This window comes from Salvelinus namaycush, chromosome 18, assembly GCF_016432855.1.
Source record: "Salvelinus namaycush isolate Seneca chromosome 18, SaNama_1.0, whole genome shotgun sequence".
Lineage (NCBI taxonomy): Eukaryota > Metazoa > Chordata > Actinopteri > Salmoniformes > Salmonidae > Salvelinus > Salvelinus namaycush.
In genome coordinates, this window is record NC_052324.1 from 32,941,942 (window position 1) to 32,969,602 (window position 27,661).

The 27,661-nt window shown below is 41.9% G+C and overlaps 1 protein-coding gene across 1 annotated transcript in view; it reads left to right on the forward strand.

Moving 5' to 3' along the window:
* The first annotated feature begins 596 nt into the window (after window positions 1-596).
* Window positions 597-27,661, forward strand: part of LOC120062916 (dual specificity testis-specific protein kinase 1-like) — a 39,796-nt gene continuing 12,731 nt past the window's right edge. The window contains exons 1-6 of the mRNA XM_039012976.1: window positions 597-650; window positions 9,616-9,643; window positions 9,753-9,961; window positions 12,094-12,215; window positions 17,302-17,350; window positions 18,250-18,399. Coding sequence (XP_038868904.1) covers window positions 597-650; window positions 9,616-9,643; window positions 9,753-9,961; window positions 12,094-12,215; window positions 17,302-17,350; window positions 18,250-18,399 — 612 coding nt within the window. The remainder of the gene's footprint in view (window positions 651-9,615; window positions 9,644-9,752; window positions 9,962-12,093; window positions 12,216-17,301; window positions 17,351-18,249; window positions 18,400-27,661) is intronic.

Genomic DNA, 27,661 nt, shown 5'->3' on the forward strand with positions numbered 1-27,661 from the left:
GTGGTTGACTACCCTGAACATGCCGAAATAATCCTTAGTTCCAGTGGGTTGTTTGACCAATGCTCGGGAGGAGTTCCATGGAATCTACAGGAGAAGGCTGTGTCTGAAATGGCACCCTATTCCCTATATAGTGCACTACTTTTGACCAGAATCCTATGCATGCCCTGGTCAAAAGTAGTGCACTATATAGGAAATAGAGTGCCATTTTGGACAAACACAAGTTAGAGAGGGACAGAGTTACATTGTGTGCTGTTGACATTCTGTGTAACCTTCCATACACTGCATCCAGCCAACAAATGCATATGTGAGGATGCTGTTCATCGACTACAGCTCGGCCTTCAATACCATAGTGCCCTATAAGCTCATTACAAGACTCACAGCTCTGGGTCTGAACTCCTCCCTATGCAACTGGGTCCTGGACTTCCTGACTGGCCACCCCCAGGTGGTGAAGGTAGGCAACATTATCTCCTCGACACTGATCCTCAACACGGGGTGCCCCACAAGGGTGCGTCCTCAGTCCCCTCCTGTATTCCCTGTATACCCACGACTGCGTGGCCTCAGACAGTTACAACTCCATCATCAAGTTTACTGACGACATGACCGAAGTAGGCCTGAACAACAACAACGACGAGACAGCCTACAGGGAGGAGGTAGGCACTCTGACGGCATGGTGCCAAGTAAACAACCCCTCCCTCGACGTTAGCGAAACAAAGAAGCTGATTGTGGACTTCAGGAGGAACCAGGCTGGACACGCCCCCATCCTCATCAACGGGGCCGCATCAACGTACACATCTCAGTGAAGCTAAAATGGTCTAACCACACGGACAACGTAGTGAAGAAGGCACGACGGTGACTCTTCAACCCCAAATTTGACCTGTCCTCGAGGGCCCTCACAGTGTTCTACAGGAGCACCAAGGCTCTTCAGAGGGTGTACATGCAGCCAAAGGCACCATGGGGTGCACACTGCCCTACAGGACACCTACAACACCAGGTGTCACAGGAAGTCAAGAAGATCATCAGGGACCCCAGACACCAAACCATGACCTGTTCTCCCCGCTTCAATCACTCAGACATGGCAGTACAGAAGCATCATGGCAAAAACTGAAAGACTGGCCAATAGTTTCTACCCTACCATCAGGCTGCTGAATAGCCACCACTAGTCAGCTACCTGCTCCCCCCTCCAACTGCTACTTCTCCTATGGACAGTCCCCTCGCGTTTAAAGTTAGTTTCATAAATCCTTTGTTGCTGTTGTAATTCATTCTTTAGAGTCATGTTTCTGTCATCATATTTTAAATAACTTGTAGAAAATACACTTTATGACACTGTCAAGAAGCATTATGACCATCACAACCATATAAGCCAGATAGGCCTATCACGTACAATCCCTTATATCAGTCAGAAAGAGGGTGTCTTGTCCTGCTCCTGAAATCTGCTCCTGCATTCATCCCAGTCATCAGCAACAGAGCATTGGTGTATGTGAAATTACAATAATACTTTATGGTCAATAAAAAAAAAAATATATATAACATAAACATACTGTTGACACGTAGGGTATGGTGTAATGGAATGTTTTGCCTTGTGTGGTTTTGTGGGTTTTTATACTCTTATGTAGGTGTCATAACCAGCCATAAAAACACGCAATATATGTCACAACAGGTGTAAATATATGTGTCATGACAGTGATAACAGGTTATGACAAGTTATATCAGCTGTTATGAAATATTATGACTTGGTTATGACCGTGTTATAACCTGTTATGATGCTGGGTGTCACAGAAAGTTTCAATTATTTGATAAAATATAAAATTAGTCCTTTACCACGATACCCCATAGAAAACACATTGCAATCATAAATGGTAGCAAAGACAGTAAAAAAATCCTTCCATAGAGTGGTCATACTAGTTAGTAGGCTAAGAAGTTTTTGCTTTAGACGTTTTCATCAGAAGACTGATTTCTCATGGTCTGGCAAACATCGCTGTAGGTCACCTTACACCGCAGATGTGGAAGGCCGACATAGACGGATGTAGTGGATTAAGAAGCAGCTTATGCAAAATATCTCTAATTTAAAATGATTTTGCTGGCAATTTTTGTATCATGTTGGTTAAATAAGGGGTTACATATGTATAAAAAATATATATATATATTTTGTGAGCTGTCTTATGTCTCCTAGATACTGTATAGGACTAGGACAGATACTTCAAAACCTTTTTCAAAACCTTATTTTTTGATTTATGAATGTGTTATTCAATGTGTCCCTCCTCCCAACAGTTTATTTTTAATTTAAAAAATGGAAATGGATGTCAATGAATGGTCAAAGGCCTATGTCAGTTTGTGACAACTACTGATGTGTGCTTTCTATGTGCTTTCTAAAATACATTTTATTGACTGATTGAGTTAGTTAGGTTTCAGTTGCTGGTCACTCGTGTTGAAGCACTGGTATTTGTCTCAGGTTGCTGGTCACTCGTGTTGAAGCACTGGTATTTGTCTCAGGTTGCTGGTCACTCGTGTTGAAGCACTGGTATTTGTCTCAGGTTGCTGGTCACTCGTGTTGAAGCACTGGTATTTGTCTCAGGTTGCTGGTACTCAGATCTAGTCCAATAGTGGGTTAATGGGAGAACCTATTTCTAGAGGTCCCACACACATTACGCACAACAACAAAAAGATGATGGCTTTTTCTGAATAACACAATATGTGTAAGATACAGAGGAACTGGAACCAACAAGCTGTCACAGTCTCACTGCAAAATTAGAGTTTCTCCCTGACTGTAACACTGATGTTAACTGCTGCATATTTTACCTCTTTGCTATACCATCTATTTTGAACCTTTAAATGTTATTATGCAATTACCTTCCATATTCCTGGCAGAAACTCAGTTCATTGAAAGTCTCTCCCTTTGTATTCTTTCCTTCTTTCCTTCTTTCCTTCCGTTCTTTATTTCTCTCTCACTCTCTCTATCTCTTTCTCTAGAAAACATTTCAGTTGTTCATGCATAATTGAGTTATGCCTTGATTTGGACTCTCAGGTCAGGCTGAGCAAGAACCCATACAATCTCAGACAGACCGCCACACAGTACATGGCACACACAGTTGAAGTCAGAAGTTTACATACACTTAGGTTGGAGTCTACTGCTACTGCTACTCTCTGTTCATCATATATGCATAGTCACTTTAACCATATCTACATGTACATACTACCTCAATCATCCTGACTAACCGGTGTCTGTATGTAGCCTCGCTACTTTTATAGCTTCCCTACTGTATATAGCCTGTCTTTTTACTGTTGTTTTATTTCTTTACTTACCTATTGTTCACTTAATACCTGTTTTACACTATTGGTTAGAGCCTGTAAGTAAGCATTTCACTGTAAGGTCAACACCTGTTGTATTTGGCGCATAATAAAATTTGATTTGAGTCATTAAAACTCGTTTTTCAACCACTCCACAAATTTCTTGTTAACAAACTATAGTTTTGGCAAGTCGGTTTGGACATCTACTTTGCGCATGACACAAGTCATTTTTCCAACAATTGCTTACATTATTTCACTTATAATTCACTGTATCACAATTCCAGCGGGTCAGAAGTTTACATACACTAAGTTGACTGTGCCTTTAAACAGCTTGGAAAATTACAGAAAATTATGTCATGGCTTTAGAAGCTTCTGATAGGCTAATTGACACCATTTGAGTCAATTGGAGGTGGACCTGTGGATGTATTTCAAGGCCTACCTTCAAACTCGGTGTCTCTTTGCTTGACATCATGGGAAAATCAAAAGAAATCAGCCAAGACCTCAGAAAAAAAATTGTAGACCTCCACAAGTCTGGTTCATTCTTGGGAGCAATTTCCAAATGCCTGAAGGTACCACATTCATCTGTACAAACAATAGTAGTAAACACCATGGGACCACGCAGCCATCATACCGCTCAGGAAGGAGACGCGTTCTGTCTCCTAGAGATGAACGTACTTTGGTGTGAAAAGTGCAAATTGATCCCAGAACAACAGCAAAGAACCTTGTGAAGATGCTGGAGGAAACAGGTACAAAAGTATCTATATCCACAGTAAAACGAGTCCTATATCGACATAACCTGAAAGGCCGCTCAGCAAGGAAGAAGCAACTGCTGCAAAACCGTCATAAAAAAGCCAGACTACGGTTTGCAACTGCACATGGGGACAAAGATCGTACTTTTTGGAGAAATGTCCTCTGGTCTGATGAAACAACAATAGAATTGTTTGGCCATAATGACCATTGTTATGTTTGGAGGAAAAAGGGGGAGGCTTGCAAGCCGAAGAACAGCATCCCAACCGTGAAGCACGGGGGTGGCAGCATCATGTTGTGGGGGTGCTTTGCTGCAAGAGGGAATGGTGCACTTCACAAAATAGATGGCATCATGAGGCTGGAAAATTATGTGGATATGTTGAAGCAACATCTCAAGACATCAGTCAGGAAGTTAAATGGGTCTTCCAAATGGACAATTACCCCAAGCATACTTCCAAAGTTGTACATACAGTTGAAGTTAAAACTGTACATACTGTACATTTTAAATAAACAATTCAAGTGGCTTCGTCATATTCCACCTGTGTAAGGTGACCTATAGTTGAGACTCAGCACATTCAGCACCACAGATATGTGTGGTCTGGCCGTGTGCCGTATGTTTCAGACCTATTGATCAGCTGTAGAGCCACACAACAGGATCTCTCCATGCTCTTCCTGTGTTGCTCACAGAACTGCAGACATAAGCAGGCAGCATCAGGGTTCCTGTGTCTCCCCTGGATGGCTGTCTGAAGATCCACAAGGCAATTAACACTTCAAGTGTCCTCATTGGATCCACCCTAAGTGTTTTGCATCCTAAATGGCACTTTATTCCCTATCAGAGCCCATATATGCCCTGGTCAAAGTAGTGAATGTGGTGCCATTTGAGACACACAAAGTGTTGTGTTCACCCTAATGCACTCGGCTGGAGCCACATGCCCTGAGTAAATCACTATGTAGGATGAATGACCCAGCTTCCAATCTGTACCATAATGGTCTGTGTCTGAGATCAGCAGACAGAGCAGTGGAGACTATTTACAGATTCTGATTCTGACTAGAGTAGGCTAGCCTGCCATATTGACTGAAGCCTATGTGTGGATGGAATGTTGCTGTTACACAAAGTTCATTAGTACTGTACGCGCGTACACATGCATACAGACATACTCGCATTCAAACGCACACATGTGCACACAGATACACACACACATACACACATAGTTCCACACATGCACTCAAAAATAGTGCCACACATGCACTCAAACGCATATAGTTAGCCTTGATGTCTTTTGTTTTTGTATTGTTGTTTTCCTTAGTTTTTGTCTTTTTTTGTCTTTTGTTCTTTCTGTTGGTTGTTGGCATATTGGGTGGGTGGTTGTTTTGGTTGGGTTGGAGGGGGGCATTGGCTTGGGGGGGTGGCGGTGGAGGGGTGGATGGGGAGGTTTTTTAGGGGGGGACAGTGGGGGGGTCTCAGATGGTTGAGGGGCAGCTCTCGGGGAACTGTGGGAGGATCTTGGATGGTTGGTGCGCTTGACCCTGGTTGTTCCTGTGGATCACTCTGGATCGGAGTGTCTGCTAGATGACTGAATATAATGTAAATGTAGATTGTATGTTTAAAATTTTTATTAAAAAAAATAAAAATGAACATTAGCACTGGGTATGTCCAAATTGGCACCCAATTGGCTCTGGTCAAAAGTAGATCGCTGCAATCTATATGGAATAGGTTGCCATTTTGGACGCAGAGACTTTTTTTTGCAAGTGGGAGAGTGCTGCTGCATGACAGGGATCCTGTCAGACTCTGGAGTAAAACTTTTGTCGCTTGCGTGTCTGTGTGAAGGCTGTGTCATCCTTTGTGACGTCACCTGTTGACGTGATTCCACATCAGTCAGGAAATGGCCTTGCTGAAGTACACAAGTATTTGGTTCAGATGCCTCTGACTCTCTCTCTCTCTGCCCTGAACTGAGATAGCAGTCAGATATGTGGGACTTCCTCAGAAAGAGAGTCGTTCCCCTGAGGAATAGTCTCACCTTGGTGTGAACTGGTGTGAAGGTCTCATAACTCACATTTCTTATCTGTGGGTGGGACGTCAGTAGGGCAGTCCCACTGGTAGTGTTTCTCCTGAAGGTCTCTGTGGTCAGACAAAGGTCAAACTCACTGTTTAGTGTGATAACAGGCTTTTCCACAGGAAATCACTTTACTAAGGCTGCGGCCCAAATGGCACCCTATTCCATAGTGCACTACCTATTCGCCCCCTGGTCAAAAGTAGTGCACTATAGGGAATAGGGTGCCATTTGGGATGCATTTCTAACTCGATTTCTTACTTTTTTTGCGGCTCTTGGCTCAGTAACAAAACCCCTCTGTAAGACAAAGCTGAAATAGACGGACCGAAAAATCTGATTTGTAAACACAAATTGAATCCAAACAATATGAAATTCAATCTAGAGACAGATTTGTTGTTTGTACGCTGAGATTCACTCCAAATTCAAGTGAAGTGCCATCAGATTGATGCTAAGGGAAGCTGACATCATTACCTGATTTATCTACCATTGTGTATTCAAACAAACCAGACTGTAATCCACATCCATATTTTTTTGAGTGCCATATAGGATGTACATTCTATGGTTCTGTCACACAATGTTCTGACTTCTATGGAAGTGACTGTTTGATTGAGGAGGGTTGCAGCAGGCTACAGCTCTGGTGACTGTGTGACAAGTGTGGCTCTGGGATGAAGTGTGAGCGTGCGTTTCTGTGCACCATACAGGATGCCATATAGGATGCTTTGTCTTGGCATTTCTGTGAAAGTAACATTTTGATTGAGGTGGGTTGTAGCATGCTACATAATAGCTCTGGTAACTGTGTGAAAGACAGTGTGTCTATATGATATACTGTAGATCCTCATCAGTGAGAGACATGATAAGGCTGCACTGTGAGCGTTTTCTCTGACAGCCAGTCGGGTTGGTGTCGTGGTGGTGGGGGCTGCAGTTGAGATGAAAACACTGTGATTGTTTGTACACGGCTGTGGCTGTTAAAACAATGGCAGCGTGTGTGAGAGCTAGCCTCTCATGGTTAAAACAATGGCAGCGTGTGTGAGAGCTAGCCTCTCATGGTTAAAACAATGGCAGCGTGTGTGAGAGCTAGCCTCTCATGGTTAAAACAATGGCAGCGTGTGTGAGAGCTAGCCTCTCATGGTTAAAACAATGGCAGCGTGTGTGAGAGCTAGCCTCTCATGGTTAAAACAATGGCAGCGTGTGTGAGAGCTAGCCTCTCATGGTTAAAACAATGGCAGCGTGTGTGAGAGCTAGCCTCTCATGGTTAAAACAATGGCAGCGTGTGTGAGAGCTAGCCTCTCATGGTTAAAACAATTGCAGCGTGTGTGAGAGCTAGCCTCTCATGGTTAAAACAACTGCAGCTTTTATGAGAGCTAGCCTCTCATGGTTAAAACAATGGCAGCGTGTGTGAGAGCTAGCCTCTCATGGTTAAAACAATGGCAGCGTGTGTGAGAGCTAGCCTCTCATGGTTAAAACAATGGCAGCGTGTGTGAGAGCTAGCCTCTCATGGTTAAAACAATGGCAGCGTGTGTGAGAGCTAGCCTCTCATGGTTAAAACAATGGCAGCGTGTGTGAGAGCTAGCCTCTCATGGTTAAAACAATGGCAGCGTTTGTGAGAGCTAGCCTCTCATGGTTAAAACAATGGCAGCGTGTGTGAGAGCTAGCCTCTCATGGTTAAAACAATGGCAGCGTGTGTGAGAGCTAGCCTCTCATGGTTAAAACAATGGCAGCGTGTGTGAGAGCTAGCCTCTCATGGTTAAAACAATGGCAGCGTGTGTGAGAGCTAGCCTCTCATGGTTAAAACAATGGCAGCGTGTGTGAGAGCTAGCCTCTCATGGTTAAAACAATGGCAGCGTGTGTGAGAGCTAGCCTCTCATGGTTAAAACAATGGCAGCGTGTGTGAGAGCTAGCCTCTCATGGTTAAAACAATGGCAGCGTGTGTGAGAGCTAGCCTCTCATGGTTAAAACAATGGCAGCGTGTGTGAGAGCTAGCCTCTCATGGTTAAAACAATGGCAGCGTGTGTGAGAGCTAGCCTCTCATGGTTAAAACAATGGCAGCGTGTGTGAGAGCTAGCCTCTCATGGTTAAAACAATGGCAGCGTGTGTGAGAGCTAGCCTCTCATGGTTAAAACAATGGCAGCGTGTGTGAGAGCTAGCCTCTCATGGTTAAAACAATGGCAGCGTGTGTGAGAGCTAGCCTCTCATGGTTAAAACAATGGCAGCGTGTGTGAGAGCTAGCCTCTCATGGTTAAAACAATGGCAGCGTGTGTGAGAGCTAGCCTCTCATGGTTAAAACAATGGCAGCGTGTGTGAGAGCTAGCATCTCATGGTTAAAACAATGGCAGCGTGTGTGAGAGCTAGCCTCTCATGGTTAAAACAATGGTGGGGTTGATTCCCACTTGATTGACAAAGCCCTGCCAATTGTGTCAGCGTGTCAGTCTGTGCTGTTCACTGGCGTCATTGTCAGGACCAGGTTTGTTGTTGCTCCCTCTGCCCTTTAACCATGCTGTCCCGACACCGGAAGTCAAGTAAAACAACTTATTTTAAGTAAGATATTGTTTTCATAGCAGCAGGATAGGCACCTTTCCAGTGTGGTACAGACACTATATGGTTTCAAACATACAGAACTGTCCTTCCCTTAAAACACACAGACAGTCTCGTATATTATTCTATTTTATCAAGTTTATTTTACACGTTCACCCACTGAAAAATCACTAGCCTCTACGGCTACGCACATCACTATATCTTACTATATCTTAGTTGTTTTACTTGACTTCCGGTGTCAGGACAGCATGGTTAAAGGGCAGAGGGAGCAATAACAAACCTGGAAAGGTGCCTATCCTGCTGCTATGAAAACAATGACAGTGTGGTTTTGTTAGCTGCACACACTTCCTGTTAGAGTTGGTCTTCTCAGCTACATTTTCCTGTGACAGACGATTCCAATAATTTGTTTTTGATGTCTGATAAGGGCTTAGAATGCCTCAAAGCCTAAAAAGGACTCCTTAACGATAGAAGCGCACACTGATAATTATACATAAAGCAATTAAGGAACATAATCTTATGAGAAAAAGCTCCATTCACCTCTATCTGGTTACAAATTAATTAATGGAAGAGGATCACCTTCTCCAGATGAACATCAGAAGAGCACATTTTACTTTCAAATATCTCCCCCTCATCCTGTAGTAGGCGGACATGTCCCTCTCATCAGATGCTCTCATTAAAATGAATAGAACCCCTCTCGATCTTTCTTGTTATTATTAGCCTGTAGGGAAAACAAGTCACTTGATTAGTCAGCTACACTGGACAGTCTCTCACCTGTGTTGCCCAGGCCTGCTACACTATTTTAAGGAACCATTATTCATGTCTCTTTGTTTCACTCCATAAAGGGGATGCACGTTCTATCCCATTGAGCTAATGAGCGTAGATTTAATTATTGTCCGCTCTCTCTTTCATCCACTCTACTTTGATTCGACATAGCGTTATTTGGGGTTATTGCAGACTCTTTGTAAGGACAGGCATTCTCTCAATGTAATCTGTCACATAGGTGAGGGGTGTGACTAACAAGTGTGCATGTTTGTGTGTGTGTGTGTGTGTGTGTGTGTGTGTGTGTGTGTGTGTGTGTGTGTGTGTGTGTGTGTGTGTGTGTGTGTGTGTGTGTGTGTGTGTGTGTCTACCTTATAGCAGACATCACTCCCCACTCCAGGATGTGTGACTGTGACGTGGATGTGTCCTCAGAGCCCACCAGCCCCAGGCTCTATGGTGAGTCCTCTGACAAATACTACCATGTGGACCGCTGGCAGAAGCTCCGCACCGCCGTCCGCAAGCTGGAGTTCTGGGAGAACTTCACCGCCGAGCTCATCGGGAGTGGCTTCTTCTCCAAAGTCTACAAGGTACCTGGTTCCTCCCTAGCCATCTGTAGTGAACCTAGCATGCATCCCAAATGGCACCCTACTACCTATATAGTGCACTCCTTTTGACCAGAGCCCTATGGGCCCTGGTAAAAATAGCGTACTATATACACAATAGGGTTCCATTTGCGCTACATATTTAAGACAAAGCATGTTTTGTGTTGGATCTAATTGGAACATAGGGGCCAGGAATGCCTGAGCATACTGGCCATCAATCTGGTTCATTTTGTTTGATGATTTAATCACAATGAAATAATGGAGTCGTTAATTAATTTACCTGCAAAAACAGCTCCTTTCAGACAGTCACTTAAAATGCTTTTTTGTACAGGTTACATTACTAGGTCTTGAGCAGGTTTTTTAGTGGTTAAACTGTACAAACGTCTCTGTTTCTCTCAGGTGATTCACAGTACTGTGAAATAACTCTTATCTGTTTCTCTCAGGTGATTCACAGTACTGTGAAATAACTCTTCTCTGTTTCTCTCAGGTGATTCACAGTACTGTGAAATAACTCTTCTCTGTTTCTCTCAGGTGATTCACAGTACTGTGAAATAACTCTTGTCTGTTTCTCTCAGGTGATTCACAGTACTGTGAAATAACTCTTGTCTGTTTCTCTCAGGTGATTCACAGTACTGTGAAATAACTCGTGTCTGTTTCTCTCAGGTGATTCACAGTACTGTGAAATAACTCTTTGTTTGTTTCTCTCAGGTGATTCACAGTACTGTGAAATAACTCTTTGTTTGTTTCTCTCAGGTGATTCACAGTACTGTGAAATAACTCTTTGTTTGTTTCTCTCAGGTGATTCACAGTACTGTGAAATAACTCTTTGTTTGTTTCTCTCAGGTGATTCACAGTACTGTGAAATAACTCTTTGTTTGTTTCTCTCAGGTGATTCACAGTACTGTGAAATAACTCTTCTCTGTTTCTCTCAGGTGATTCACAGTACTGTGAAATAACTTTGTTTGTTTCTCTCAGGTGATTCACAGTACTGTGAAATAACTCTTGTCTGTTTCTCTCAGGTGATTCACAGTACTGTGAAATAACTCTGTTTGTTTCTCTCAGGTGATTCACAGTACTGTGAAATAACTCTTGTGTGTTTCTCTCAGGTGATTCACAGTACTGTGAAATAACTCTTTGTTTGTTTCTCTCAGGTGATTCACAGTACTTTGAAATAACTCTTGTCTGTTTCTCTCAGGTGATTCACAGTACTGTGAAATAACTCTTTGTTTGTTTCTCTCATGTGATTCACAGTACTGTGAAATAACTATTCTCCGTTTCTCTCAGGTGATTCACAGTACTGTGAAATAACTCTGTTTGTTTCTCTCAGGTGATTCACAGTACTGTGAAATAACTCTTTGTTTGTTTCTCTCAGGTGATTCACAGTACTGTGAAATAACTCTTTGTTTGTTTCTCTCAGGTGATTCACAGTACTGTGAAATGACTCTTGTCTGTTTCTCTCAGGTGATTCACAGTACTGTGAAATAACTCGTGTCTGTTTCTCTCAGGTGATTCACAGTACTGTGAAATGACTCTTGTCTGTTTCTCTCAGGTGATTCACAGTACTGTGAAATGACTCTTGTCTGTTTCTCTCAGGTGATTCACAGTACTGTGAAATAACTCTTGTCTGTTTCTCTCAGGTGATTCACAGTACTGTGAAATAACTCTTTGTTTGTTTCTCTCAGGTGATTCACAGTACTGTGAAATAACTCTTTGTTTGTTTCTCTCAGGTGATTCACAGTACTGTGAAATGACTCTTGTCTGTTTCTCTCAGGTGATTCACAGTACTGTGAAATGACTCGTGTGTTTCTCTCAGGTGATTCACAGTACTGTGAAATAACTCTTGTCTGTTTCTCTCAGGTGATTCACAGTACTGTGAAATAACTCGTGTGTTTCTCTCAGGTGATTCACAGTACTGTGAAATGACTCTTGTCTGTTTCTCTCAGGTGATTCACAGTACTGTGAAATGACTCGTGTGTTTCTCTCAGGTGATTCACAGTACTGTGAAATGACTCTTGTCTGTTTCTCTCAGGTGATTCACAGTACTGTGAAATGACTCTTGTCTGTTTCTCTCAGGTGATTCACAGTACTGTGAAATGACTCTTGTCTGTTTCTCTCAGGTGATTCACAGTACAAGCCATAAGGTGATGGTGGTGAAGATCTATAAGAACGACGTGGACCAGGATAGCATTGTGCGTGAGATCAGCCTACTGCAAAAACTCTCCCATCCCAACATAGTCAGGTATTAGTCAGTTACACCTTTTTGTGATGACGACTTATAATATTTGGTATATGACCTTATTGATACCATGTAAGAATTTTGCATCATTGCTTATTAATTAAAATAAATATTAATAGATGCATTGTACCAATCAAATAAATGTAATAAATTAAATGAAAATTGTTTAGATAAGATTAAGCCTGATAAGCTTATAATGTTTGATTTATGTAAGATTATCTGTGTTAGTACAGGGCATACACTATGAATGGGAATGCTGGGAAGCTTTGTGTACTTTATGTCGTGCAGTCAATGGCTCCAGAACATAATAATCTAGTAGCCACAAAGGCCTATTCTACCCATCTGAAGTGGTTACATAAGGTGTGAAGAGATAGTTTCAAGTGGATGTTATGACATGCACCACAGAATCACGGCATACCTTTCCTGAATTCCAATCCAAAATATAGGGTATTATACTGTATACTGTACTTCCAGTCATACTTATGCTAAATATAGCTACCCAGAAATCACCTTTGTCTCAAGACATCTCCAGACAGCTTAATTTATATGTCTAAAGATATCTCAAGACATGTCTCAATACATCTCCAGACATCTTCAATTATATGTCTTAACATGTCTCAAGACATCTCCAGACATCTTCATTTATATGTCTTAAAACTTCTTATGGCTGAGATCCCGCTAACGGGATCGACTTGACAACAGCCAGTGAAAGTGCAGGGCGCCAAATTCAAACATCAGAAATCTCATAATTAAACTTCCTCAAACATACAAGTATTTTACACCATTTTAAAGATAAACTCGTTGTTAATCCCACCACAGTGTCCGATTTCAAAAAGGCTTTACGACGAAAGCACACCATCTGATTATGTTAGGTCAGTACCAAGTCACAGAAAAACACAGCCATTTTTCCAGCCAAAGAGAGGAATCACAAAAAGCAGAAACAGAGATAAAATTAATAACTAACCTTTGATGATCTTCATCAGATGACACTCATAGGACTTCATGTTACACAATACATGTATGTTTTGTTCGATAAAGTTCATATTTATATCCAAAAATCTTAGTTTACATTGGCGCGTTATGTTCAGTAATGTTTTGCCTCCAAAACATCCGGTGATTTTGCAGAGAGCCACATCAATTTACAGAAATACTCATAATAAACATTGATAAAAGATGCAAGTATTATACATGGAACTTTAGATAAACTTCTCCTTAATGCAACTGCTGTGTCACATTTCAAAAAAAAAATACGGAAAAAGCACACCATGCAATAATCTGAGTACGGCGCTCAGACACAAAACCAAGCCATACAGGTACCCGCCATGTTGTGGAGTCAACAGAAGTCAGAAGTAGCATTATAAATATTCACTTACCTTTGATGATCTTCATCAGAATGCACTCCCATGAATCCCAGTTCCACAATAAATATTTGTTTTGTTCGATAACGTCCATAATTTATGTCCAAATATCTCCTTTTTGTTTGTGCGTTTAGTTCCAAAGTCCAAATTGATGACGCAGTTCGAATTCCATTACAGTTCGTAGAAACATGTCAACCGATGTATAGAATCAATCTTTAGGATGTTTTTAACATAAATCTTCAATAATGTTTCAACCGGAGAATTCCTTTGTCTGTAGAAATGCGATGGAACGCAGCTAACTCTCACGGGGGGCGCGCCTGAGTGAGCTCGTGGCACTCTGCCAGAGCCCTGACTCAAACAGCTTCCATTCCCCCTCCTTTACAGTAGAAGCATCAAACAAGGTTCTAAAGACTGTTGACATCTAGTGGAAGCCTTAGGAAGTGCAATATGACCCCATAGACACTGTATATTGATAGGCAAACCTACAAACCTCAGATGTCCCACTTCCTGTTTGGATTTTTTCTCAGGTTTTTGCCTGCCATATGAGTTCTGTTATACTCACAGACATCATTCAAACAGTTTTAGAAATTTCAGAGTGTTTTCTATCCAATACTAATAATAATATGCATATCTTAGCTTCTGGGACTGAGTAGCAGGCAGTTTACTCTGGGCACCTTATTCATCCAAGCTACTCAATACTGCCCCCAGCCATAAGAAGTTAACATGTCTCAAGACATCTCAAGACTTCTCCAGACATCTTCATTTATATGTCTCAAGACATCTCCAGACATCTTCATTTATATGTCTTAACATGTCTCAAGACATGGTGATGACTGGGTATGTATACACATGCTGCTGAGTCTGTGAGGTGCAGTAATGGCCACAGCAGGAGGGACATAGTACTACCTTGTCACATAGGCCAGCTCTACACTTATGAAGTGGTTACATAAGGTGTGAAGGCATTGTGTTTGTCCAAGCAATCTTATTTTAGCCTTTCTTTCAAGGCCACAGTATCAGTGGTTATTTAACAGCACAGTTTATCTGCTGAGGTCAGAGCATAGAGAGTCAATGATGAAAGTGAATATGAGTCCAATACAATATGTACCTGGCACAAATAGGGCATCCAGCCCTCTGTGAGTGGGCCCTACTCAAACAATGATGTGAAAATCTGAATAATTTCTAATGTTGGAGCCTGAGAACATTGCCTTCCTCAGACACAGTGCTCCAAACCCAAATGGAACCCGATTCCCTATATAGTACACTACTTTAAACCAGGGCCCATAGGGTGCAATTTGGAACTTACTCACTGTGAGAATGGCAATGTTATCAGGCTCCAACGTCAGAGCATTGTAAGGAGACTGATATGTTTGGTGGTTTTATGTAAGCCGTTGGTAATAACCTTTCAGTCAAGGTATACTGTAAACCAGTGTCTGGAATGGATGTCGTTTTGAGGTTGTTAATCTCGGGTGAGCACTGACCACCAGCGAGTTTCTTGATGTTGTTTCTGTTCACAAGAGCCTAGGTTGTTGTTGAATGTCTGGCTCAGCTGGTCCTCAAAACATGTTTTCAGCCCTAAGCATCTTATCCTCTACTTCATCACCATCCCTGATCCGGGAGCATCCTCATCAGTAAAAAAGCTGACTAGCATAGCCTAGCATAGCGCCACAAGTAAATACTAGCATATAAATATCATGAAATCACAAGTCCAATACAGCAAATGAAAGATACACATCTTGTGAATCCAGCCATCATTTCCGATTTTTAAAATGTTTTACAGCGAAAACACTATGTATTTATATTAGCTAACCACAATAGCAAAAGACTCAACCGCATATTTTCACAATTTTTTTACAGCATAGGTAGCTATCACAAAACCGACCAAATAGAGATATAATTAGTCACTAACCAAGAAACAACTTCATCAGATGACAGTCTTATAACATGTTATACAATAAATCTATGTTTTGTTCGAAAATGTGCATATTTGAAGTATAAATCATAGTTTTACATTGCAGCTACAATCACAAATAGCACCGAAGCAGCAAGAATAATTACAGAGAGCAACGTGAAATACCTAAATACTCATCATAAAACATTTATGAAAAATACATGGTGTACAGCAAATGAAAGATAAACATCTTGTGAATCCAGCCAATATTTCAGATTTTTTAAGTGTTTTACAGCGAAAACACAATATAGCATTATATTAGCTTACCACAATAGCCAAACACACAACCGCATTCATTCACCGCAAAGGTAGCGATCGCAAAAAAACAGCAAAAGATATAAAATTAATCACTAACCTTGACCAACTTCATCAGATGACAGTCCTATAACATCAGGTTATACAATACACTTATGTTTTGTTCGAAAATGTGCATATTTTGAGCTGAAAACCGTGGTTATACATTGTGAAAATGTAGCAACTTTTTCCCAGAATCTTCGGATATATTTCTGACACTCACCTAATCTGACCAAATAACTCATCATAAACTTTACTAAAAAATACATGTTGGACAGCAAATGAAAGATACACTAGTTCTTAATGCAATCACCGTGTTAGATTTTTTAAAATAACTTTACCATAACAAACAGCTTACGTTATAGCGAGACAGCGCCCGCAAAAAGGAAGGAAAATACGACTAAACATTTTTCACAGAAATACGAAATAACATCATAAATGGTTCTTACTTTTGCTGAGCTTCCATCAGAATCTTGTACAAGGAGTCCTTTGTCCAGAATAAATTGTTGTTTGGTTTTAGAATGTCCTCTTCTCCTGTCGAATTAGCAACCTTAGCTAGCCAAGTGGCGCGAAGATGTCCATCTTCACCTAACTCAGAGAACGGAAAACTCCAAAACTCCCGATAAACGTTGAATAATCTGATAAAACTATATTGAAAAAACATACTTTACGTTGATATTATCACATGTATCAAATAAAATCAAAGCCGGAGATATTAACCGTCTATACCGAACGCTTTTCAGAAGCCAATGCTGATGTCCTTCCCGCGCCTTCGAAGACAATGAAATTGTGGTCACGTCATTCCAAGAGCTCTTGTTCGACCTCAGATCAAGCTAGACACCCCATTCCACCTCCCACTGCCTGTTGACATCTAGTGGAAGGCGTATGAAGTGCATGTATATCCATAGATTTCAAGCAAATGAATAGGAAGGCCCTGGAACAGAGCCTCGATTTCAGATTTTTCACTTCCTGTCAGGAAGTTTGCTGCAAAATGAGTTCTGTTTTACTCACAGATATAATTCAAACGGTTTTAGAAACTTGAGTGTTTTCTATCCAATAGTAATAATAATATGCATATTGTACGATCTAGAATAGAGTACGAGGCAGTTTAATTTGTGCACGATTTTTTACAAAGTGAAACAGTTTAAGTAACTTATTGTATATTATGACCTGGGAGACAGATTGTGTGAAGACCGGTGGGGCCAGGAGTGGTGGTCTTATTAACCACTCAACCATCTTCAAGTACATCGATTGTACAGTATATTCTAAATGTTATGATTCCACATCATAATTCTGTTGTCCATATAAAATCAAAGTTTACTGGTCACACACATATTCAGCAGATGTTTTTGCAGGTGTAGCGAAATGCTTGTGGTGCTAGCTCCAACAGTGCAGTAGTATCTAACAATTCACAATAATACACAAATCTAAAAGTAAAAGAATGGAAATAAGAAATATATGAATAATATATTGTTGTGATTTATTCTAGGTATCTGGGGATATGTGTGAAGGAAGATAAACTCTACCCTATTTTAGAGGTGAGTGTTACTTTCTCCACCTTGTACGGATGACGACTTCACACTCTAGTGAGATGAGTGGGGAGACACACTGTCTGTTTTTAGGACATGTACCCTGTACGTATAGAAGGTTGGGTTGTGTGTGAGCCGCTCCATCTGGGCAAATATGGCCTGTAGCGACTGAAACATGTTGGGTTTTACAATAAAGAAGCAGTTTTATCTACTTCCCATAGTTGCTGAATTTCCTCTTAACTTCAGTTTGCTACTCAATTCTTGCCCCTTGGTTGGAGAGCCAGGTGTGGCAGTGTTCCTTATCCTTTCAACTCAACTCTTATTTCCAGGTCTGTTTCAGTATGTGGGGCTAATCCAATGAGGTGTCTATCTGTTTGTGTGTTAGTGGGGGTTGATGGGATGTCTGTATGTTTCAGTATGTTAGTGGGGGTTGATGGGGTGTCTATCTGTTTCAGTATGTAAGTGGGGGTTGATGGGGTGTCTATCTGTTTCAGTATGTTAGTGGGGGTTGATGGGGTGTCTATCTGTTTCAGTATGTTAGTGGGGGTTGATGGAGTGTCTATCTGTTTCACTATCTGAGGCTGACAGGCTGTCTATCTGTTTCAGTATGTTAGTGGCGGTTGATGGAGTGTCTATCAGTTTCAGTATGTTAGTGGGGGTTGATGGAGTGTCTATCTGTTTCAGTATGTTAGTGGGGGTTGATGGAGTGTCTATCTGTTTCAGTATGTTAGTGGGGGTTGATGGAGTGTCTATCTGTTTCAGTATGTGAGGCTGACAGGCTGTCTATCTGTTTCAGTATGTAAGTGGGGGTTGATGGGGTGTCTATCTGTTTCAGTATGTTAGTGGGGGTGGATGGAGTGTCTATCTGTTTCAGTATGTGAGGCTGACAGGCTGTCTATCTGTTTCAGTATGTTAGTGGAGGATGTCTGGAGGAACTGTTGGCCAGGAAGGATGTGTCTCTGTGCTGGAGGGAGAAGGTGGACCTGGCCTGTGACATCACCAGAGGAATGATCTACCTGCATTACAAGAACATCTACCACAGGGACCTCAACTCCAAGGTACAGTAGACCAGGAGAAAATCCCACCCACATCTACATTACCACAGGGACCTCAACTCCAAGGTACAGTCGACCAGGGGAAAATCCCACCCACATCTACATTACCACAGGGACCTAAACTCCAAGGTACAGTAGACCAGGGGACAACCCCACCCACATCTACCACAGGGACCTCAACTCCAAGGTACAGTAGACCAGGGGACAACCCCACCCACATCTACCACATGGACCTCAACTCCAAGGTACAGTAGACCAGGGGACAACTCCACACACATCTACCACAGGGAACTCAACTCCAAGGTACAGTCGACCAGGGGAAAACCCCACCCACATCTACCACATGGACCTCAACTCCAAGGTACAGTCGACCAGGGGAAAACCCCACCCACATCTATTGTAGATTATTGTTGTATTTGCGGTGCATAGACCACAAAGTAACCCGGAAAGTGAAAAGGAAAATAAGGAAGGTCCGCACTCAGCATTTGCAGTGAAAGAAAGAGGAAACTGTAAGGGATGTTACCTCACACATTGACTGTGTCTGAAATGGCATCCTACTCCCTATATAGTGCACTACTTTTGGCCTGGCTACAGCCACTGACTGATCTCTTTGACATTAGGAAAACCCCTACTCTTACGACAAACTTTAGCAACATCGGAGCTGTGACATCATTTAATGATCACATTGTCAGGTCTCCCTTGTAAAAGAGGTCTTCTGACCTCAATGGGACTTCCTGGATAAATAATGGTTAAATAAATTGGTTTTAGCTGTTGTGGACAAAGCAGGGAACGGTTGAGTTGAGGTTCATTCAGTAGTCAGACTGAGGCTGAGGATAACTCTCTACCATGTGGAAAAGATATCAGCCTAGAAAAATCGGTTCTCTCTCCCAGTTGCCAGGTTCCACAGAAGTGCAGGTCGGTTATGTTATGTAGAGGGACGAGCAGCAAGCACAGTCCATTGTCATGCTAATGTACTCCCACTCTGAGCTTTGTTATTGTACGCATGCACACACACACACACACACACACACACACACACACACACACACACACACACACACACACACACACACACAAACAGCCAGTCCCTCTGTCTGGGAAAGTAGGGTCAGTGAGCAATGGATCAATAGTAGAGTGCCGCCACCATCCTGCGCTCTCTCTCTCTCTCTCTCTCTCTCTCTCTCTCTCTCTCTGTGTATCTCTCTCTCTCTCTCTGTGTATCTCTCTCTCTCTCTGTGTATCTCTCTCTCTCTCTCTGTCTCTCTCTGTATCTCTCTCTGTATCTCTCTCTCTCTCTGTATCTCTCTCTCTCTCTGTATCTCTCTCTCTCTCTCTGTATCTCTCTCTGTCTCTCTCTCTCTCTCTCTCTGTCTCTCTCTCTCTCTCTCTCTGTCTCTCTCTGTCTGTATCTCTCTCTGTCTCTCTCTCTCTCTCCCTCACCACGTTCCATTTTAACAGCGACCTCTCTCACTCTCTACTAACCATGGAAATACTGGTGGTGACACTGATGTGTTCCATACTGACATTTAGCACGTCACCCAGAGGGACAATCCATTTGGCTCTGGTCTCAATGATGGCATTTTACCGGAAAGTAATTGCTGTTTCTGCAAAGCAGTACTGTTGTTTTTCCCCCTAGACCCCCACTGGTATCATTAGAGTTGGCAAAAGGATGCACACGTCTGTCTTACATCAAACAAACAATTGCTGTCTTCACAATTACAGAGAGTGTTTCAAAAGATCACTGCTAGGATTGATGGCAGAGGCCTATAGGCAAGACAAGGTCTTTTCTCATGTGGAATATGTTTCAATCTCTAAAGAAGGGACTTCAGTCTCTATAAATTACAGTGGATCCAAGCCAGACGTGCAAGGTAATTACAGTTTTTCTCAATTGCTAAAACACAATTTCTGAAACCTTGCTCCATTTCCTGAAAACATTCAACACAAAACCTCATCTTCAAGCACTATTTACATAACCTCTGACTCCTCTCGCAAATGAAACATTCACCTCAAAACAGTTTTACCAGTGTTCAGAATCAAACACTGCTCTCAAATCATAAACAAAGTGATCAAAATGATATACACTCTCAAGCAGTCAGTTAACAATACACCGAAGAATAGAAAACACATTGTTCAAAACATACAATTCTCAGGGAGAAGTACATTTTTAATCTAAAAAAATATTCATATTTTTCCATCATTTCGTTTGATGAACGAAAACATGTTCTATCATAGTAGCTCAAAATTGATCAGAAATTACCTCCTCCTTGTACCCCTATTTTTACAGTACTGTACCCTGCATCTCACAAACGTGTCCTTTGTCTCTGTGATACTGTAATTCTTGTTCTTTGTTGATATGAACCTGCAACCAGTCAAAATCTATTGAGCAGTCAGTACTGTTAATAAATGGAAAGCACAATGTTCAGGGCCATACAATTTGTCCAAATCAAATCAAATTGTATTTGTCACATACACATGGTTAGCAGATGTTAATGCGAGTGTAGCCAAATGCTTGTGCTTCTAGTTCCGACAATGCAGTAATAACCAACAAGTAATCTAACCTAACAATTCCACAACTACTACCTTATACACACAAGTGTAAAGGGATAAAGAATATGTACATAAAGATATATGAATGAGTGATGGTACAGAACGGCATAGGCAAGATGCAGTAGATGGTATAGAGTACAGTATATACTTATGAGATGAGTAATGTAGGGTATATAAACATAAAGTGGCATAGTTTAAAGTGGCTAGTGATACATGTATTACATAAAGATGGCAAGATGCAGTAGATGATATAGAGTACAGTATATACATATACATATGAGATGAGTAATGTAGGGTATGTAAACATTATATTAAGTGGCATTGTTTAAAGTGGCTAGTGATACATTTTTACATAATTTCCATCATTAAAGTGGCTGGAGTTGAGTCAGTATGTTGGCAGCGGCCACTAAATGTTAGTGGTGGCTGTTTAACAGTCTGATGGCCTTGAGATAGAAGCTGTTTTTCAGTCTCTCTGTCCCTGCTTTGATGCACCTGTACTGACCTCGCCTTCTGGATGATAGCGGGGTGAACAGGCAGTGGCTCGGGTGGTTGTTGTCCTTGATGATCTTTATGGCCTTCCTGTGACATCGGGTGGTGTAGGTGTCCTGGAGGGCAGGTAGTTTGCCCCCGGTGATGCGTTGTGCAGACCTCACTACCCTCTGGAGAGCCTTACGGTTGTGGGCGGAGCAGTTGCCGTACCAGGCGGTGATACAGCCTGACAGGATGCTCTCGATTGTGCATCTGTAGAAGTTTGTGAGTGCTTTTGGTGACAAGCCGAATTTCTTCAGCCTCCTGAGGTTGAAGAGGCGCTGCTGCGCCTTCTTCACAATGCGGTCTGTGTGGGTGGACCAATTCAGTTTGTCCGTGATGTGTACACCGAGGAACTTAAAACTTTCCACCTTCTCCACTACTGTCCCGTCGATGTGGATAGGGGGGTGCTCCCTCTGCTGTTTCCTGAAGTCCACAATCATCTCCTTTGTTTTGTTGACGTTGAGTGTGAGATTATTTTCCTGACACCACACTCCGAGGGCCCTCACCTCCTCCCTGTAGGCCGTCTCGTCGTTGTTGGTAATCAAGCCTACCACTGTAGTGTCGTCCGCAAACTTGATGATTGAGTTGGAGGCGTGCATGGCCACGCAGTCGTGGGTGAACAGGGAGTACAGGAGAGGGCTCAGAACGCACCCTTGTGGGGCCCCAGTGTTGAGGATCAGCGGGGTGGAGATGTTGTTACCTACCCTCACCACCTGGGGGCGGCCCGTCAGGAAGTCCAGGACCCAGTTGCACAGGGCGGGGTCGAGTCCATTGTACAGTATACAGCCTACAATGCACTGTACTACAGTATACAATACTAAAAGGGACAAAAATAAAAGGAGTAAACATGTGATCAATGTGCTTCTTCTTGTCTTTGGGCTGGGTCAGGCCAGAGCACTTCGTCGACATCACAAGCAATATTGTCCCTCCTGAGGCAACGGGGGAAGAAGCCTCTTGTGTGCCGTATCCAGCCCTGACATGATTCCTCACCTATATCACCACAGGCTAAATCCATGGCTTGCAGCAGATTTACTCTGGTGTAGGGTTGTCTATCATACACTTTCCATCTCCAAGAGGAGAAAAACTCCTCAATCGGATTCAGGAAAGGCGAGTATGGAGGGAGGTAAAAGTTCATAAACTGCCCATTGATGTTAAACCATTCCCTTACCTGAGCAGCTCGGTGGAAACTGACATTGTCCCACACTATCACATAGGTGGGAATGGGATTCTCATTTAGCTCTTGACCCTGCAGCTCTTGAACCTGCTGCTCAAATAAAATATCTCTTAGATTGGCAATAAATCTTAGAAGGTGCTGGGTGTTATATGGCCCGAGTGTAACATGGTGATGTAGAACACCATGGTTGCTGATAGCAGCACAGATTGTGACATTGCCACCTCGTTGACCAGGGACTTCAACAATGGCCCGCTGTCCAATCATGTTTCAGCTTCTCCTTCTCCTCTTTGTTAGATTGAAGCCTGCGTCATCGACAAAGATGAACTCATGGGGTCTGTCCAAGGATTCCAAGTCAAATATTGTCTGTGTAGAAATACAATATACTGTATGTAGGATTTTGTAAGTCGTACAGAGACAGTGCTATACTGTAGAGTACAATTAGGCTTCTGATTCACATACATTGTATGTACTGAAGAGTAATGTCATTCACATAGTATGTGTTAGTACTGTAGACAATCTGGATTACAGTAAATGTTTCTGAATGTACACTTACTTGCACATACTGAGCTCGCAGTTCTTTCACTCTTGGTGAGTTGCGTTCAAAAGGTACTCTGTATACTTGTTTCATTCGCATCCTGTTACGATGGAGGACACGGTCAATTGTGGAAATGCTCACACTGTCGATTCCCTGGAAGTGTGTGTTGTCTTGTATCACTCGTTCCTGGATTTCTCTGAGTCGTATTGCATTATCTTGAAGGACTATGCCAACTATAACGGCCTCTTGCTCCCGAGTGAATATAGCTGTCCTTCCACCTGCATGTGGCAGCCTTGCAATTCTACAAAAAGTAGTTGTGCAGTTACAAAACATATTCATGCAGTACAATACATACAGTGATTAACTTTACAAATGTCTATAAAACAGCTGCATATAGTGTAGTACAGTAAATTTGCAATTATAAAAATACAGTAGTATACTGTACCTGTTCTCTTCTCTGAATGTCCTTACTATGGTGGACACAGAAAATCGGCTCAAATTGGGTTGCACTCTAAATCATGCTTCCCTCATTGTCAGTCCATGGACAAGAACATGGTCTATAACTGTTGCTCGAATTTCATCAGATATTTCCACTCTTTGTCTTCCTCTTCCTCTTCGTCCTCCTCTTCCTCTTTCTTGCCCTCCTCCTCCTCCTCCTCCTCTTCCTCCTCGTCGCCCACCTCGCATACGCACTCGTCCTCGTCCTCTCACATTTTTTTTCTATCCATTCTCAGACTTTCTCCTTCCCACCTTCAACAACCTGTTTGCTCTCTGAACTGGCTTATATTGGTTGTGTCGCATCATTTGAAACAGGTTAAATCAATTTTGAGTGGTTGTGTTCAATCAATGACATGTGTTCTCTCTTTGTATTTGATTGTTGCCACTTGTGTTTACCAGTATGGATGAAATGTGCATTAGAGTGCAGAATGTGTTTTGAGAATGAGAATGTGTTTAGAGTTTTGCTGAAAAGTCTAAGTGAGATCTGTAAATTGTGTTTTACCATGTGAAATGGTTTAAGGTATTGACAACAGACTGCATAATTAGCTAAATGAGTCCAGGCAACTGAGAACTTTGTTCAGCCAATGGGTTTTAGTGTTTTAGCAATTGAGAAAAACTGTAATTATGTGCAGTGTATTTTCTGAAAAGGTCATGTTAGGTTAAACCAATTACTGTTTCAGTTATAATCACAATATTAGGCTGCACAGCTCTTCTGAGATCTCCTGTAGAAGCAATCATTAGAGTTAAAAATGACAAGAATTAGGAAAAGTATGGTGGATGTAATTGCAAACATAGATAATTTTAGTGAACTTGCTATGTGTCCCAAATGGCACCCTATTATGTATTTAGTGCACTACTTTCATAGGGCCCTGGTCAAAAGTAGTGCACTATATAGGGAATATGGTGACATTTGGGACACCCAAAGTCCTGGTTACAGTTTAGACCAAGTCCTCAGAGTTCCATTGGAACAGCCCTTTTAAAACTTCTACTTGCACACAATCCCGGATCCGGGAGCACCCCCATCAGTAAAAAAGCTGACTAGCATAGCCTAGCATAGCGTCACAAGTAAATACTAGCATCTAAATATCATTAAATCACAAGTCCAAGACACCAGATGAAAGATACACATCTTGTGAATCCAGCCATCATTTCTGATTTTTTAAATGTTTTACAGGGAAGACACAATATGTATTTCTATTAGCTAACCACGATAGCAAAAGACTCAACTTTTTTTTCTCCACCATTTTTTTCCTGCATAGGTAGCTATCACAATTTCGACCAAATAAAGATATAAATAGTCACTAACCAAGAAACAACTTCATCAGATGACAGTCTGATAACATATTTATTGTATAGCATATGTTTTGTTAGAAAAATGTGCATATTTCAGGTATAAATCATAGTTTTACATTGCAGCCACCATCACAACTCTCACCAAAGCAACTAGAATAACTACAGAGACCAACGTGAATTACTTAATACTCATCATAAAACATTTATGAAAAATACACAGCATACAGCAAATGAAAGACAAAGATCTTGTGAATCCAGCCAATATTTCAGATTTTTTAAGTGTTTTACAGAGAAAACACAATATAGCATTATATTAGCTTACTACAATAGCCAACCACACAACAGCATTGATTCAAGCCAACAAAAGCGATAACGAATAAACCAGAAAAAGATATTAATTTTTTCACTAATCTTCTCAAACTTCTTCAGATGACAGTCCTATAACATCATATTACACAATACATATAGAGTTTGTTCGAAAATGTGCATATTTAGCGGCACAAATCGTGGTTATACAATGAGAATAGTAGCCAAGCTGCCAACAAAATGTCGGGAGAAATCTTGGGAGAGGCACCTAATCTAATCATTAACTAATCATAAACTTGACTAAAAAATACAGGTTGGACAGCAAATGAAAGATACATTAGTTCTTAATGCAACCGCTATGTTAGATTTTTAAAATTAACGTTACTACGACATACAGCGTGCGTTAAAGCGAGACCGCACCGAAATTAATGGCGGAATAGGAGTTTTACATTTTTCAACAGAACAACGAATTAACATCATAAATAGTTCTTACTTTTTGATGAGCTTTCATCAGAATCTTGGGCAAGTTGTCCTTTGTCCAGAAGAATCGTTGCTCGGTTGTAGATTGTCGCCTTCAACTTTGGAATTAGCAGTAAACATTAGCCATGTGGCGAAGACGTGCCCAACTCACTATAACGCAGCACAAAGAAAATTCCGAAAATCGCAATATACTGATATAAAATGATATAACTCGGTTTAAAATAACTACATTATGACGTTCTTAACACCTATATCGAATAAAATCAGAGCCGGATATATCTAAGGCCTATAACGGGAGCTTTCCAGAACGCCATCCTGAGGTCTGTCTTGCGTCATGGCGAATGTTGAAAAGAGTGCACCCCCGGTTCCAAGAGCCCTTATATGGCCTCAGATCTGCCTAGCAACTCCATTCCAATTCTCACTATTTGCTGACATCTAGGGGAAGGCGTATGCAGTGCATGTCGACCAATAGAAGACATGCAAATTAATAAACTGACCCCAGAACAGCCTGCCTGATTTCAGATTTCTCACTTCCTCACAGGAAGTTTGCTCCAACTTGAGTTCTGTTTTACTCACAGATATAATTCAAACGGTTTTAGAAACTAGAGAGTGTTTTCTATCCAATAGTAATAATAATATGCATATTGTACGAGCAAGAATTGAGTACAAGGCAGTTTAATTTGGGAACAAAATTTTTACAAAGTGAAAACAGCACCCCCTATTGAGAAAAGGTTTTAATTCCCCCTGAAACTCTCCATTTTAGATCTGGTCTTCCTGGAACTGTTGCTTTTTTTTGGCTCTGAGGTGAGGGCCCATGCTGAATTTAGCGGTCAGGTTTGGTGCTTGGAGTGTTACCCAGATTGCCCAATAATCACAGGCTGCTGAATGAAAACACTGGAGAGAGAGGGCCTGTTGTGTGGTTCCCTTTGTAATGACCTCTAGATGCTGAGGAGACGTCAGCCAGCCAGCTAGTCGGACATCCAGCCAGTCAGCCAGGGCCCTCCCTCCCTCCTTCCCCTCCTCCTGCTCTGCTCCACACCCCTGTCAGCCTGCCTATCTGTCTATTTTTTTGCCCATCTGCTTGCCTGTCTACATCGCTTCTTTTTGCCGGCTTGCCTCTCTTCCTGACTCTCTCGCTTTCTGTGCCTGTCTATCTGCTTGTCTGTCTCTGCCTAGCTGTCTGCCTCTCTACATCCCAACCTGTCTTACCATCTCTCTGCCTGCCTGCCTGCCTATATTTAAGTCTCTCTGCCTACCCTGCTTGTCTCTTTTCCTGACTCTCTCTCTATCTCTGCCTGCCTGTCTCTCTGCCTGCTCGACTTATGTAACCGCTCCACTACCTTGTGTCTTCTAGAATAGCTCACCCACTCTTACTGAGCCCATCCAGCCCACTTGTGCTCTCTCCACACCTACAGTAAACCACCTAATATGGTAATCAATAACCAACACACATATCTACAGTTGGGCTTTGTTCTCAGTAGGCATAGATGCCAAATCAGGTGGATCATCAGGTAAGGACTGAAAAAATGTAGCCTGGTGGGGAAGTGATTAGTGCAGACCCCATTGAGTCAGGCTTTTTAAGAGTGTCTGGTCTGGCTGTCTGTATGTAGGGTCTCCCCTTCATACTGGCTGGCTTCCTTCCAAATGGCACCCTATTCCCATACAAATTGCACTACTTTGACCTGAGCCCTATATGGGCCCTGTTCAAAAGTAGTGGATTATAGGGAATAGGGTGCCATTTGGGACACACACGCTGTTATATCTGCTTACATTATGGATAGAATCAAGAGATGTGCCATGAGATGTTTATCAACACGTTTACTCAGCTTTCCCTATAGGCCTGATTTGATTTGCTGAGGTAGCTAAAACAGCATTAAGTAGACCCACAGGCAGGTATAATG